General features: G+C 45.8%; 1 protein-coding gene across 1 annotated transcript in view; it reads left to right on the top strand.

Moving 5' to 3' along the window:
• Window positions 1-16,700, top strand: part of LOC147722386 (uncharacterized) — a 144,448-nt gene that overhangs the window by 12,962 nt on the left and 114,786 nt on the right. Inside the window, exon 3 of the mRNA XM_086967305.1 lies at window positions 7,838-8,975. Within this exon, the coding sequence (XP_086823431.1) occupies window positions 7,838-8,975 (1,138 nt within the window). The remainder of the gene's footprint in view (window positions 1-7,837; window positions 8,976-16,700) is intronic.

The raw sequence follows: 16,700 nt of genomic DNA, 5'->3' as shown, positions 1-16,700 counted from the left end.
AAATCATACTAGTGTGTACAGGGAATGTTACTTAAGGAAATGAGGGCCACAATGTTTGGGAGGCACATATCTTCCAAACAGGGGCCGCATTATACAAAGTGCCCCAGGGGTGCAATGGGTGTTTGAGCCTGCTTTGCAAGCCTTCAGGGCACTTTGTTATTACAGAATGGGCAGCAGACAATTGTGCGGCCTCTTTTGTAATAGAGATAGCCCTGGTGCACATGTAGCGCCAGATCTATCATCAGAGGGCATTCGCTCCTTTGCTTGGGTCCGTGGGCTCATGCAAATGAGGGAATCTTTTTGCTTGTGTGCCTGTGTCGTATTATAGATGCTAGCGCAAAGGCAAAGAAGCTGTCAGGAGGCGCACTGACAGTTTGCCACCAAGAAGATGGCACGCTGTCAGTTAGCCCCCTGATGGCAGCCCTCCAATGGACCCCCTAAACATTCCCTTGTAGCCGGGTGCATTAACTCACTGCACCTGCCTGCAGGGGGATCTCTCACCCCTCTTAAAAGTGTAGGTGGGTTGCCGCCTGCACAGTGAAACACGGAAAGGCAGCTTCAGAGCCTCTCCATATTTCACCTGAATGCGCTGCTCCAAGGGTAGGATGACTTTGTGGCTGCCCTGGGGGGCTGTGCATTCAATATAATACGGAACATTCTGCTTGTTTGCACAGGGTGCACCCTTTGAAAGGTGCTCCAGGAGCAAACAAGGAAATTGCTTCGCGTATTGTAATATGACCCCTGGTAGGTATTATATGTTAAATGCTAATAGACTTCATTACTTTCCAAAGGAACCCTTTCTAACAACCTTGGAAAAACAAAAAATTGAGGATAAAAACAAGTTCCTAAACTTATGCCTTTCAGTTGTTGCTTTTTCATACCTCACTGTACTATGCTAGAACGTTTGTGATTAATGAACTGCAATTAACAAAAGGTTGTCTTATACAAAAGCAGTAACACACTGAGTGAGCTACATACAATAAAAAAGAGGTGACCAAGCCAACAAATGATCAGGTAGTGCAAAGCCAGAGACAAACCAAAGGTTGGATCTGGCTCTAAAAGCCTGTGGTTCTGCCGAGCCATGAAAATATTTGGAATGGACATCATGAAACAAAGATGATGTTCTAATATGATATGGTATCTTCAACAGTCAAAAAAGTGTGTTTTTAACACACAAAGTATTACACCTTAGCTCATCAAATTATACCACCGCATTGAGAAGTATTTATGAAAAGTGAGAGTTTTAAACATGCACTGAAAAACATTCCTGTCCCCGCCCTAATGGCAATGCTAATAGGGAACTAAGAGCCAAGGCAGGGGCCATGTATACATTATATATGGCCTAGAGTCTTACTATAAATGGTGGTATATTATAGGCAATTGAGTCTAACACAAGGGAAGTATTTGTAAAACTGACATCCCGTACTTACATATTTGGATGTGCTCACTTCTGTGACAGTAAACAAAAAAATAGGTTCGGTAAAAAAAAGTGTTTGACTTACTAGGATCATGCAATTTCGTGAAGAAGGGAAGCTGGGATTAATCCCTGATTTTCTAATTGCATACCGTGCATTTCGGCCACTAGATGGCATTGATAACATCATGTTCGTTATCCCTCGGGTGATAACATTAGAGTGTTTTTTGACAGGAAGAACTCATAGCTGCCAAGGTTTTCCTTTACTAATGTGTGACATTTCCATATTCTCAGTGTGCTTATTTGTGACACTTCAGTACCCTATGTGCAAGACTTTGAGTGACATACTAGCAGAAGTAGATAACATTGATGTAAAGCACTGCATGTCATGAATCACTATTACTTCAAACCAGCTGAGGAATAACATTTCACTCATACAACAGAATAATGTCTACAATCCCATAAAGTTAAAGACTACATAAAGGGGCGCAATGCATAGGACAGGGATAAGAGCTCAGGGAAAGTGCTGCTCACATGATAATTCTCAAAACCTTAAACATTGACACCTTAAAGAAAATGCGAAGTGACACAACACTGTGAAAATAAAGTAAACAGGCATGATTGTATTCAACATAAATCAAAATAGGGTTCCCTGGAACACTGAGCAGATTATACCTCCATAGACTTGAAAATTACATGAAAGCATGATGATCATTGTGGGCAGAAGCAACTCAGTGATCTTCCACAAATCTACTGTACAAAACATCAGCACAATGTTTAACAACTTTTTTTTTCAGTTTAGGAAATTTTTATTTGGTTTTAACAACTTTAACAAAAAAAATAAATGGTCAACATGAGCTCTGAATGGGCGGGATCAGGTGTGAGACAATCGGTGGGTCACCACTTAAAGTTAAAGCAGAGGATGATGATGGGGGCTAATCACATTCAACCGTGTCATCAGAAGAAGCCCAGAATAAGGAAAGCTCTCACTGGTGGCCACCGCTTTTCTTATAACGCTCCCAAGCTTTGGAACAGCCTCCCCCTCAACATCCGTAAAGAAAACAATCTACTCTCATTCTGCAGACTGCTGAAAACCTGGTTGTTCCCCCAATAATCCATCCCCAGGAGTACTGTCAAGCTTTTACGTTAGCGCTGGGACGCCCGAGGATAGCTACGCGCTTTAGAAATCCTAAATCAAATCAAATCAAATCAAATCAAACCTTGTTAATTCTAAGTCAACTTCACCACCGCTTGAATCCCGGGTTGCCAGTCAGTGCCTGCATTCCGAGGATTACTGCAGTCTGACAGCTCCTGTTAGCACAGCACCTTGAGTAAAAGCAGGCTCTGAGGATCTCTACTTGCGGGACATTGCCTTTCAGTGCAGTGATGCAGGAACATGGACTGGAATGAGCCATTTCAACCTGTTATGCCTTGGCACTTGGCAGGGCTGGAACCTTAAATTACCTTAAAATTGCTGGATAACAAAGTCTAGCAGGTTCAGGATGATGGGCAGGTCAACCGCCCTCAATTCTCCCGAGCACACCATGCACAAGTACTTCTCTGGGAGAGGAATTACAAAATAAAAAAACACAATGACAGTCCTGCCCCTCACAACAACATTGGTCCAGTCACTCTGGGGTTAGGTCAACTACATGCAGCTGGGCCCTCATAGGTAGTGCCTTTGCACTCCGAATGATTGACGAACCTCAATAAGTTATTGCCATTAATTTTCCTGAGTACCTGGAAAGGGCACCTCCACTTACTGGAGTTTGCCGAACCTACCTGGTGTGTTTATCTCCACACAAATGGGAACAATCTCACCCATTTGTTAAGGAAAACTCCTAATCTGGCAACACTGGCAGCGGGCAATCATAACAAAAGAAAAATTATTACAGGCTTGCCCCTCGTGACCACATTGGTCCAGACACATTTGTAAAGACAGGGCTGTCATAGTGAGTGCTTTTGCTATACTGCTGAGGACATTATCCCTGGCAGCCTTGTTCATACAAACATTCTGTGCTCAAACGGACGAATACAGTCAAAATGTGTGCAACCCACCAGCTGGCAGATGCATCAAAAATGATTTGGTAAAACAGGCCGATACCGAACATAAAACCTGAAAATGCAATGCATCAACCCGAATCCCTTTAAAAATAAAGAATCGCTATATAACTCCCGCAGTAAATTACCGATTAGCAAAGTAGCCAATCGGTAATACCGAGAGAGCAATCAGCCTCCGGAAATACCGAATCGCTTTTAAAGAATCGCAACGAAATGCATCAAAACTCGTAAATACCGAAAATGCCCAAAATCGCTATTTTGCAGGAGCAAAATAAGGGGAATCACAAACTGGAGGTAAAGTTATTGGAAGGAAGAAAAAAAAATAATTTTTTAACACAGGTGCAGATAATCAGAAACCCTTCAAATATGCCTCTGGAGACCCTGTATGTCTACCAAAATTGCTGCCCACTCCGTGCTTGCTAGGAGGAGGAGAATCCGCTCTTGCACAGCGCAGGAGGATGATACAGGACAGAGTCTTCAGGGTGCGCATCACATTGCTGGGACAGACAGGGGAACTGATCTACGACAAGTACAGGTTGAAACGGGTGAGAGCGCAAACTGAACAAAATGTATGAGTGCACTCGAATCACTAGTAGTACGCACAATTCATAAAGAGAAATGCTATGAGTGCTGAAAATATATTCCTATATACCTTGAAATGTGTAGTTAATTTAGAGATTTCATATAGAAGTGGAACTAATGCAACATGTGCGAAAATGTATACTCTTATTAGAAGTGTTTAATCAGGATCCATGTTATGTAGCTGCTAATGGGAGAAATCACGCTGTAAGGCATGGAAGGGAACGGGCCTTATGGCTAGGCCAGAAGGGTTCAGAAACGCAGATTGTTTTTCATATTCATGGATTGCACTAATGTTACACTGACATGTTTATTCATTAGATTTATATTCCATAGATGTGTTTTTATTATGCTAAGAGAAAGAAGCTAACATGTTATTCTAGTTAACTTGCGAAAGGGTTGTAGGCCTGAAATGATGAAAGGATTATAGATTTGCACGTACTGGTACAGGCCGAACTGTGTCAGGGGAAAATGTTGCAAGCTTCTGTTAGAAGTCTATGAGAATGAAGATTCAGCCACGGATGTCTGTCTGCAATCGTGAGGGGGATCCAATTAATAACTGGATGAATAGAGTTTGTTCATAGATTGGTGCAGACACGGAGGAGGGTTCAGGAATGTTTTAGGGGGTATCGGCGGGCTGGAGAAGAGTCTGAGAAGCAAGGTCAACGTCAACGCACGAGGCCCAAAAGAAGAACATCATGGAAAAAGCCAGGAGAGACACCACGTGAGGGGCGTCTCATAAGGGGCGTCTCAAATGATGTTGTGTTTTGTATTAGGGTCAGCACCCCTGGGTGGAGTTAGAGCAGATGCCTGAGGACCCTTTAGAGAGCGGATGGGTAGGCAGAGAGGGGTCATGACTGGCGATTATAGGTTTTCATCTAGAGACTAAGTATGGGTGATCTCCTTAGGGAGTCATTCACCGCTGACACCTTTTGGTAGGTTGGGATTCTGTTAAGTAGGGATACCATCCAGAACAGGGTAGGGACAGCCTAACCTGAACCTTGCCTTCCTGCTGTAAATGACGGAGAGATCACAATATGTGTCTATGCTTGCAGCCCTTTTGATATTAGAACTTGTGCTCGTAGTGTTCTTTGCTCGCTTAAGAGCTTTTCGGGAGCACATGTATGTAGTGGTGCCCGTATATCTTTTGAATCTCATTCTGAGATGCCTGTACTTGCAGTTAACCTTAACCTTATAATAAAACTTTAAAAGCTAGAAGTAGTTTGTGGTTTTTCTGAGTTGAGTCCATCATTAGCAAAGTTAACCTGGTGTTGGATGCACTTTCTTTCCTCAAAGACAGGCAATAATGGTTCGATTGACCAGAACGGGGTTTAGATCTAGAGTGATAAGATAGAGATCTACAATCTCGCCCTCGCAGTTGGTAGCTATAGAGGATGGTTGCCTTCATGAGGAAGGTGATCTAGGCCCGCCGAAGAAGGTCCGGATGACGTGAGACAGAAAAGCAGCAGTATCGGTCGAGAGTGAGTATAAAGGGTCATGCGTGTTAGATTGCGGTGTTTTTATGTTGTATCTATGTTGTAATGTCTGGCGGAGTTGAATGCCTGTAGAGTGACTGTGGAACAGGTTGTGAGCGCGCGCAACCGGTGAAAATCTTAAGTTCAAAGAGAGCTTAAGTGGTTCGGGTGTATCGGACATCCAGAGTAATTGTCAACCAGAGTGAAGGGGGTCATGAAGTACCATTGATCGCCCCCAGGACCGTGATAGGGGGAACGTAAGAGTGAGTGCGTGAGTAACGGACGCTGGTCGGAAGTTACTGTGTGTAAGCAACCTATCAGAGAGACGGAGGACGTTTCGTCAGTTGTGGTGACAATTACAGATAGACTATGGACGTACAGTCAAGAGAAGTGACGGCTTGGTCGGAAGTAGTCATTTTTCGGTGTATGAATGGGACGCATGCATGACCGGGAGACGAGCTGAGAAAGGAGGGGTGCTGCTGCGAAGCGGAGGCGAGTGACGTCAGAAAGTGCCGCGCTGGGATTGGCCGGCCAGAGTAAGACCGCGCTGTGATAGGCCAGTTAGCAAAGCCGCGCTAGGATTGGTGGATTGTCATCAGGAAGTAAACAGAATAGCGAGGTTGGAAATTGTACTTTTAATCATGAAATGTTTTAAATGGTTAAGAGCGGCGTTTAAAAGAGAGAGGCGGAGATCCTATGATGGGGAAGAGGCCCCGCCGGAGGGTACGCCGGCTTATTATATGGCAGCGAATGTTGGGCTACACACGATAATGTGGATCTCAGAGTGGAGTAAAATTACGGAAGGAAATGAGGAACTAACATTCCCAAAGTACGGGACGTTCAGATTAGAGGTGCTACACCGATTAAAAGCAGTCATGACCTCAATGAGACCTATGCCTAGACCGACCCAGTTTGAAGCTCTCAATGCATGGAATAGGGCAGCGCATGAGAGGAACCTGAATAGACGACAAGAAAGGGTGAAACGATCGGTAAGAGCAGTGCAAGATGCCAAATGGGATGCGGATGCTAAAAGATGGAGAGTGAATAACTTAGAAGTGAATAAACTGTACCCAGTATTAGAGGTGGCAGGAAACAAGAGCCCATTCGAGGAGGATGAAGAGAGCGAGTCAGAAGATAGCCTGATAAATAGGTTATTGACTGATAGGCCACACCCGTATAACAATGAGACAGGAAACGTCGAGGCATGTAAAGAAGGGGGGCCTGGAAAAGGGGAGTATGGACCGCTTCCCACTACGGATTGGGATCCCACTACAAGCAAAGAATTGCTTCAATCTAGTCCGGTGCAGAAGGTAGTCGGAAGGTTTGTGGTACAAAGGGTGCCAGAAATGGAGTGTGCCACCTCCTACGCACTGTCAGATGCCCTGCAAGTACCTGTTACCATAGGTCCTATAGTATCGATCTATGACCCAGGGAGGGAAAAGGGGGAGGAACAGGTACGACTGGACAGGGAGAGAGCAGAGATGACAAAGAGGAACGATGTAAGCTATTCCCCAAGTCAGCTGACAAGACCGAGGGATTGGAGCACCCCAGTTCATACAGCAGTAGATCCAATAGGGGATCCGGGGGGCCCTAGATGGCCAGAGGATCTGAGGGGATCAGGACGGAAATCCTTCCAGGAGTTAAGTGAGTACATGAAGAAATGGGATGAGGCAGTGGAGGCTCACAAGAGCATCATAGCAGCGGGAGCTGGAAGGGAAAGCCAAGATAGTAGGACCCGGACTCACTGTGGGGCTGACGAAAGCAGTCCGGAGTGGGACGGGAAGGGTCAAGACAGTAGAGGAGACACTTGCCCTATCGGGAGAGGAGGGAGACCAGACCTGGAAAACAGGAGCCCCGAGTGTGGGGGGTGTCTCGCCCAATTCACAGCGAAGGGGATAGGAGAACGCAGGAGTACAGGAACAGTTTTAAGTGCACCCACTATGAGTCTGACAATAGTGGGCAGAAAGAGAGTTGCGAGAGGCCTCGCCATAACCCCTGCGACTACGGACAGGAACGGAGTCCTGGGGAGATGGGGAGCCGAGAAGGAACCTACCGAATCTTGAGTGACACTAGACAACGGGAAAGTAGCGACAGAAGGGAGAACAGCAGGGAATCCTATCAGGGAACAAGAGAAGACAGAGAGAATGAGATTGGGGGAAACAGGCCCGTGTTTCACCATCTTCCAAGGCAGGATGGCCGAGCATGGGACCTAGAGAGATGGGAACAAGGGAGGACACTCCTTAACTCCCCTGAGCCCAAGCGTAGGACTCGGAGTTGGGATGGTAGAGAGACCAGTGAACCCCTTAAGAAAGAGATATTGCGAGCCGAGATAAAAGCCAAGAGACTTGATGTCGCCAGTCTGAAATCAGATCTGGATGACATGGTGGATGGTACCTTGCCTCTAGAGAGAATGGAGATGTATGAACAGGATGAGATACTGTTCATGGCAAAGGACATCACTCGGAAAGCGAGAGCGGCACATGAGAAATTAGTCGAACTAGCAGGAAAATATATGGTAGACCTGTCAAGGACCAAAGCATTACAGGGTAACCATAGACTCCATTATTCCGATCAGGACCTAGATGAGAGAAGAACAATAGGATTAAAAACACACATAAGGGAACTGATAGCGGGAATAAGGACATGGAGAGCGCTTGATAAATGGGAAAAAAGGTGGTCCAAGAAAGGGACCGTCAGGAGAAGCATGCTTGGGATGACCCCGGAGGGAGTAGAGGCATACCCTTTGCGTGAGGTTGCAAATGGGAATTATGTGCATGTGCCATGGAGTAGAGGAGACTTAGCAGCTTTTACAAACTCATTTCCTAAATTGAGGGAAAACCCAGTCGAGTGGTATAAGCAGGTGGAGAGGTTCGTGAAAATCTCCAAGGTACTGTGGATAGATCTGAATACACTGTTTGACATAGTGGTACCAGGAGACCTGTGGACCGCATGTAAGGTTAGTGCCGAGTGGCCCACAGCAGAACCAGAGAGGGATCCACGGACCAATGGCCCGTCCGAGACAGTAATGGTAAAATATGAGAGAGTGATAACTTGGCTGAAAGACAAGGTGCCCATGCAAGACATAGATTGGGTTAAAATAGATCGAACTAGGCAGGAACCCAAAGAGACGGTTCATGAATATTATGAGAGATTGCTGAAGGCGTTCAAACAATATAGCGGGTTGGATGTCATGGACCCGAAAGACATAGGGCAGTTTGTGTCTAAGTTTGTCTTGGGGTTGAGACCGGATATTAGTTTAATGATTCAGCAACACTTGATTTGTTGGCAAAATAAACCTTTGGATGAAATTCTGAGATATGCTAGGTACTGTTGTGATGAGATAGACTCAAAGGCAAAGAAGCTAAAGGAAAAACTGATGGTGGTTCAGATGCAGTCAGCCGGCAAGGGTGGTCAACAACAGCAGCAACAGGGAACAGGGACTGGGGGTAAGAAACAGTATGGACAGAATAAGGGCAATGAGGAGAACTCCACCTTTAGACCTAGGGTGGACATTGCGGCTTTGAAAAAGACGACCCGGTGTCATCAGTGTAACGAGGTGGGGCATTGGAAACGCGAGTGTCCCTACAACATTGACATTGGAGAACAAGAGGTAGAGGAGGAAGAGATTCAAAGCACTCCAGGAAAAGGGGTAACGCCGTACCAAGGGAAGGTGGTCAAAGGGGGGACCCCAGCTTCGCGAGCTCAGTTCCCACAACCACCTAGAATAGGGACAACGGGAAAAACCTATAGGCAGATGCCTCTGTTTGTAGGAGGAGAGGAGTGCTATTACGTTGACCCCTTAACCGGACAGAGAGTAGAGAGAGAAGACTGTACCCTCGGGGCAGCCTTAGATGTGGATCAGAGGGGACCCTATGTTGAGGCAGAAGTGGCAGGGTGCCCCACGACATTCTTGGTGGACACAGGAGCCACCAGATCCACGATAAGATCAGCTGCAGTTCCAGGCCTGCCTATGTCTGGAGAGACCATTCAAGTGGTGGGGGTCGCAAACAGGAGAATAACGAGCTCATTGACGGAACTGGTACAGGTGAAAATAGGGAAGTATAGCGATGAGCATCAGTTTGTGGTTTGCGACTCTAGTCCGGTATGTTTATTGGGACGAGACTTATTGTGTAAGTTAAATTGTACCATATATTGCACCCCGCAGGGAGTGGAGGTATTAACCAATGATGATGACGCAGACTTCAAAGTCGCAAAGTCAAGAATATGTGTGGAGCTGTATCCCACTTTGACAGTGGATGAGCTCCCCTGGGATCTAAGGGAGACAGTGGCACCAGAAGTATGGGATTTCACTGGAGAAGAGATTGGACTAGTGAAAGGAGTGGACCCCGTAAAGATAATAGTGAAACCACACGCTGAGTTTCCAAGAACACCTCAATATAAATTGACCCCAGAAACGATTGCAGGTATAAAACCTGTGATCGAGTCCATGATTAAGCAGGGAATACTGAAAGAGATCGTGGGTAGTCCGTGTAACTCCCTGATCATGGGTTTGCAGAAACCCAACGGGAAATTCAGGATAGTGCAGGATCTTCGCAAGATTAATAACATAGTTGTCTCATGTTGTCCAGTGGTACCGAATCCATCAGTGATATTGTTTCAGATACCGTTCCAAGCCGAATGGTTCACTGTGATAGATCTTTGCCAGGCCTTCTTTTCGATCCCTTTGGACGAGGAGAGCCATTTTCTTTTCGCATTTAAGCTGGAAGGTCGCGTCCTAACATGGTGTCGTATTCCTCAGGGGTATACAGAAAGCCCATCGATCTTTAACCAGCTGTTGAAGAAAAATCTTGAAAGTCTAGTGCTGCCCCAGAAGTCAGTTCTGGTCCAGTACATGGACGACCTGCTTGTGGCGTCAGAAACGGAAGAGGCTTGCAGGGAGGACTCCATTGCTTTGCTAAATCACTTAGCTGCAAATGGGCACAAGGTGTCCCCGGGAAAATTGCAGTACTGCCTGACAGAGGTGCAGTACTTGGGGCACAGAATAGAGAAGGGGAAACGGAAGGTGTCCCAGACAGAATAGAGGCGATCATGAAGATGAATGCGCCCAAAACCCAGAGAGAGGTCAGGATGTTCCTAGGGATGGTGGGGTATTGCCGACAGTGGATAGCGAACTTTTCGCTGAAAGCAAAACCCTTGCAAAAACTGACGCACAAGGAGGTGAGTGATCCGGTACCATGGGACAAGGACTGTTTGATGGCGTTCCTGCAGCTGAGAGAGGACCTGTGTCGTGCTCCTGCTCTGGGAATGCCTGATTACGATAAAATATTCTTGCTCTACTGCTGTGAAAGAGAGGGTTGTGCTTTGTCTGTTTTGGTCCAAATCCATGGGAATGCCCGTAGACCAGTTGCCTACTTTTCGGCTACATTAGACCCAGTAGCCGCAGCGTTGCCCGGATGTCTCAAATCCGTTGCTGCAACGTGACTCTCAAGAGATGCTCTGTTTTGAACCCTGCCACATTGATGCCACTCCCAGGTGACATTGATGATGATGTATGTACAGACCATGATTGCCTTGATGTGACTGAACTATGCACCAAACCGAGACCCGACATCGTGGATGAGCCACTGACTGACCCCGATGAAATTTTCTTTGTCGATGGCTCATGTGTAAGAGACGAAGTTGGGCAGTTGAGAGCAGCTTATGCTGTTTGTACAATTACTGGAGTTGTGGAAGCTGGATGCCTGGAAGGAGTACACTCCGCTCAGGTAGCTGAAATTATTGCCTTGACGCGTGCCTGTCTGGCAAGCAACCAAATTCGAGTCACCATATACACCGACAGCCAATATGGTTTCGGGGTAGTTCATGATTACGGGCAATTGTGGTCTCAAAGAGGTTACATGACTTCTTCAGGCTCTCCCATTCGTAATGGAGAGTTTATACGTTTACTGTTAGAAGCTTTGCAATGTCCAGCAGGTATTGCAGTTGTAAAATGTACCGCCCACACTAGAAATATGGACTTCGTATCACAAGGCAATAGATATGCCGACGAAGTCGCGAGATACTGCGCAGAACAAGGGTACTCTTTCACGGAGGTGGAGGTGGGTGGAATAAATGTAAGAACTGAATTAGCTATGATATTGGAAACTGTGGACACTTGGGATGAATTGAAATGCATGCAAGAAAATGCACCCGATTTTGAAAAACAAACCTGGATGACAGCAGGATGTGTGATAGGTGAAGCCCATTTCTGGGTTTCAGCAGACGGAAGAGCAGTGTTGCCCAATGAGATGGTGAGCCCAATGGCTAGGCAGATACATGGTCCAGTACATTTAGGGAGAGATGCTATGTTGAGAGTATTCAGACAAACCTGGTACAATCCTAAGTTCAGAGTAGCAGCAGAATCTGTGTGCCAGCGTTGTGTGACCTGTCAGCAGTTGAATGTAGGAAAAAGAACACCAGTTACATTGAGTCACATAGGGAGGTCTGGAGGTCCTTTCAATAGGATGCAGATAGATTTTATTGAAATGCCAAGGTGCAACCGCCTTCGTTATGTCTTGGTGGTTGTTTGCATATTTTCCAGATGGGTCGAGGCATACCCTACACGCAGGTGTGACACCCTCACAGTAGCCAAGTTATTGCTTAGGGAGCTCATACCACGGTTTGGGGTACCGGCCTCTTTGGAATCAGATAGGGGAACCCATTTCAATAGTGAGCTTGTGAAGATGATTTGTGCGGCTCTGAACATAGACCAGAAATTGCATTGTAGTTACAGACCCGAAGCTTCAGGAATAGTGGAGCAGATAAACAGTACAATCAAAAATCGGATTGCCAAAATGTGTTCATCAACGTCCCTGAGTTGGCCTGATGCTCTGCCATTGGTCCTTATGAGTATCCGTAGTACCCCAGACAGAAGAACGGGACTGTCACCGCACGAAGTGTTAATGGGGAGGGCAATGAGATTGCCATCAGTACCAACTGCTGCACTGTTAAACATCACAGATGATATGATCCTGGACTATTGTAAGGGGCTGTCTGACGCCATTCATGCTGTGTCCCTTCAGGTGCAGGCTGTCGAGGTTCCATCGTGCCAGGACTTGTGCCATGACCTGTACCCTGGAGACTGGGTGCTTGTGAAGAAACACGTGAGGAGAAGCTGCCTAGATGTTCGTTGGCGCGGACCCTATCAGATCATCCTGATCACGAACACTGCAGTAAAGGTGGGAGGCCTGCCCAATTGGATCCACGCGTCTCATACGCGGAGGGTTCCAGCACCTCTGGAAGAAACAGCTCCTCTCTCGGATGGAAGTCCAGCTGTGGACCGAGAAGCCATAGAGGGGGCTAGCCAAGCTGTAGAGGTGCAAGAAGAAGCAGGGAACGAGTCTGACCAAGCTGAAGACGGTCAGTACAACAGCGAAACAGACGACGCTACTGAAGGAGGAAGTAGCTGGGAGTACGAATCAGACACCGACCAGTCTGAAAGAGAGCGTGAACAGACCAGAAGGAGAAGGAGCAGAAGGGTACGTGGAGAAGCAAGTTGGCCACAAAGAAGGAGTACTAGTCTGAGGTCAACTCCAGAGAGAACCCTTGCTCCAATATCGGAGGATTCAGACCCTGAGGAAGGTGCGCAGGGCGCTGAAGCACCAGATCTACGAAGGTCAAGAAGAGTGCGTGTGCCCAGCAGAAGATACGCCACTCCTGAGTGGACCTATCTGGCGACAAATGTCTTTGGAGCGGGAGACAGGGAGGATACGAGCGGTGGTGGTGTCCAGCTCTGAGCCCATCATCACTGTGGAAGTACAGCTGTTAGTGCCCGGAGTCAAAGCAGAAGGGTCACTAACTTTCACACTCCCCAACCCTCCCCGCCTGAGCAAGTTAAAGCACATGTTCTTCACCGAATTGCAATTCCCTGACTTTGGAACCAAGATAACAAGCCATGCAGAGCACACTCTTCGCCTGGAAATATTGAACTATGCTATTCAAGCCGCGGGCTCGAAACTCATTGTAGATGCTTAAAGACTTTTGTAAATAAGCAAGAAAAAGAAGATTACCTAGCGCCTAGGAAGCAGAGAATCTTAGGGACCTTCCTATGAGATGACAAAGAAGGGCTAGGGTTGTCTGTGTTCAAACTTTAAAGGACTTTGCAAAGGGGATTGCCAGCTTTCAATTGTATGGTTCTAAAGACTGAGAGATCAAGAGAGACTGTAAAGGGACAAAGAAGAAGAAAAGAACTTCGGAGTTAAAACAGAGAGAGGGAACCATACTGTCTGAAGAAATGGAGGCCGGTAGTCCAACCCGTAGAGCTAAATGTATAATCGGCACACTAATAGTAGGAGTGATAATCTTAATAGCTTTAGTAGTTACTGTATCATATGTTAAGGGACATGAGAGTGAGGAATGGGTAACAGGCGAGAAGTCTGTAGTGACACCAAAACCCACTGTTGCTGGTAAGAAGGGGGAAAACATACAGGAGAAAGCGTTATTAGCAGCAGAAGCCCGCAGGTTACACATGGATGAGTCCCAAGGTGACTATAGGTCAAATGCTTATGCTAAACTTTTGTATGAATATGTGGATGCCATGGAGGTCAAAGACTGTTATGTCTGCATGCAATTGCCGGCGTCTGTAGATGAAGGCATTAGATATCATCACCTCCCGTTGACATATGGCATTACATGTAGCTTATTGCTTAGCATATTTTACGGAAGAGATAGTTTTGAGTATTATTTCTCTAACTATGATTCCGTGTTACCAGAAGTCCCAAATTATAAGCAGATGAATAAGTGGGACTACTGGAAGAGTGAAGACAGATTGGCCAAGTTCTTCATTCCTTGGGTTACCTTAGATACTTCACATGCCCGCAGAAATAACTTGACATGCAAGGTGTCAGAAGTCGAAAAGAAGTTCATAGGGCAGGTGGATGATCGATATAGAAGGCAAAAGATTTTGAAGAAATCAGGACAATGGAAAACAGATTGGACCGAGGAAGAGAAGGCACATAAGAGAAAAGGTAGTAGTGGTCCAATAGCTTTGGATAAGACACAGAGAGGGAAGTTATGTCTTCACAGAGCCAAAACGTATTACGAAAATGTATTCGTAGGGGAAGTCAGTTGTGAACATGCTTTCAATCTAGAATATTACACAAAGGATTTTTTGATAGGAATGCAAGTGATTCCAAATGTATATTTTGTATGTGGAAGAAATGCCTACGTGAGACTACCTGATAATTGGTATGGATCATGTTACTTGACAATTGTCTTTCCCAAAATATACCATGCTCAAGATTTAGAGATCATCGAGGGTAAGACCTCGAAGAGAGGGAGACGAGAAGTGGGAGATGCAGAATTAGTTGGAGATGTATTTGGAGCTGAATTTCCTATCTTGGGACTGATCCTCAATGATGTCAAAATTAGGCGACTGGCAACAGTCGTAGACAGATTGTCTGCCAGCACTGCTAGATCCTTAATGTTGGTGGAAGGAGAGATGCAGTCGATAAGGGCCATGGTGCTTCAAAACCGTCTTGCATTAGACGTCCTGCTAGCAAAAGAGGGCGGAGTCTGTAAGGCTTTGAAGGTCCAGGAATGTTGCACTTACATTCCAGACAATTCAAAACCTCTTGAGAAGGTCATTATGAATATAACTAATATTCACAAGGAGATCGAAGACCTAACCAAAGTAAATGTTTGGGAAAAGGTGGGTCATGGAATGGGCGAAGTTGGAGGTTGGTTCGCCAACCTAGGGAAGAGCTTTGTGTGGTATGTGCTGAAACCTATCATCATAATAGTGATCTGTGTGATCCTGTTGTGGGGACTGGTGAGATCATACCAATGGTATAGATCAAATAGATTGGAGAGATCCAGAAAAGAGCAGTTACAGAGATTGGCTGCAATGCAAGATAATCAGTACCGGAATCTGAGGGCTCTAGAAACGCAGAAACGAGGGGCATTAGCCATTAGTTCAGTTTAACTGTTGGTGATGACCCCTAGAGTTCATCAAAGGGGGAACTGAGAGAGCGCAAACTGAACAAAACGTATGAGTGCACTCGAATCACTAGTAGTACGCACAATTCATAAAGAGAAATGCTATGAGTGCTGAAAATATATTCCTATATACCTTGAAATGTGTAGTTAATTTAGAGATTTCATATAGAAGTGGAACTAATGCAACATGTGCGAAAATGTATACTCTTATTAGAAGTGTTTAATCAGGATCCATGTTATGTAGCTGCTAATGGGAGAAATCACGCTGTAAGGCATGGAAGGGAACGGGCCTTATGGCTAGGCCAGAAGGGTTCAGAAACGCAGATTGTTTTTCATATTCATGGATTGCACTAATGTTACACTGACATGTTTATTCATTAGATTTATATTCCATAGATGTGTTTTTATTATGCTAAGAGAAAGAAGCTAACATGTTATTCTAGTTAACTTGCGAAAGGGTTGTAGGCCTGAAATGATGAAAGGATTTTAGATTTGCACGTACTGGTACAGGCCGAACTGTGTCAGGGGAAAATGTTGCAAGCTTCTGTTAGAAGTCTATGAGAATGAAGATTCAGCCACGGATGTCTGTCTGCAATCGTGAGGGGGATCCAATTAATAACTGGATGAATAGAGTTTGTTCATAGATTGGTGCAGACACGGAGGAGGGTTCAGGAATGTTTTAGGGGGTATCGGCGGGCCGGAGAAGAGTCTGAGAAGCAAGGTCAACGTCAACGCACGAGGCCCAAAAGAAGAACATCATGGAAAAAGCCAGGAGAGACACCACGTGAGGGGCGTCTCATAAGGGGCGTCTCAAATGATGTTGTGTTTTGTATTAGGGTCAGCATCCCTGGGTGGAGTTAGAGCAGATGCCTGAGGACCCTTTAGAGAGCAGATGGGTAGGCAGAGAGGGGTCATGACTGGCGATTATAGGTTTTCATCTAGAGACTAAGTGTGGGTACTCTCCTTAGGGAGTCATTCACCGCTGACACCTTTTGGTAGGTTGGGATTCTGTTAAGTAGGGATACCATCCAGAACAGGGTAGGGACAGCCTAACCTGAACCTTGCCTTCCTGCTGTAAATGACGGAGAGATCACAATATGTGTCTATGCTTGCAGCCCTTTTGATATTAGAACTTGTGCTCGTAGTGTTCTTTGCTCGCTTAAGAGCTTTTCGGGAGCACATGTATGTAGTGGTGCCCGTATATCTTTTGAATCTCATTCTGAGATGCCTGTACT

This window comes from Lissotriton vulgaris, chromosome 4_1 (genome assembly GCF_964263255.1).
Source record: "Lissotriton vulgaris chromosome 4_1, aLisVul1.2, whole genome shotgun sequence".
Classification (NCBI taxonomy): domain Eukaryota; kingdom Metazoa; phylum Chordata; class Amphibia; order Caudata; family Salamandridae; genus Lissotriton; species Lissotriton vulgaris.
Note: the sequence above shows the minus strand (reverse complement) of the source record. Positions and strands in the feature narration are given on the sequence as shown.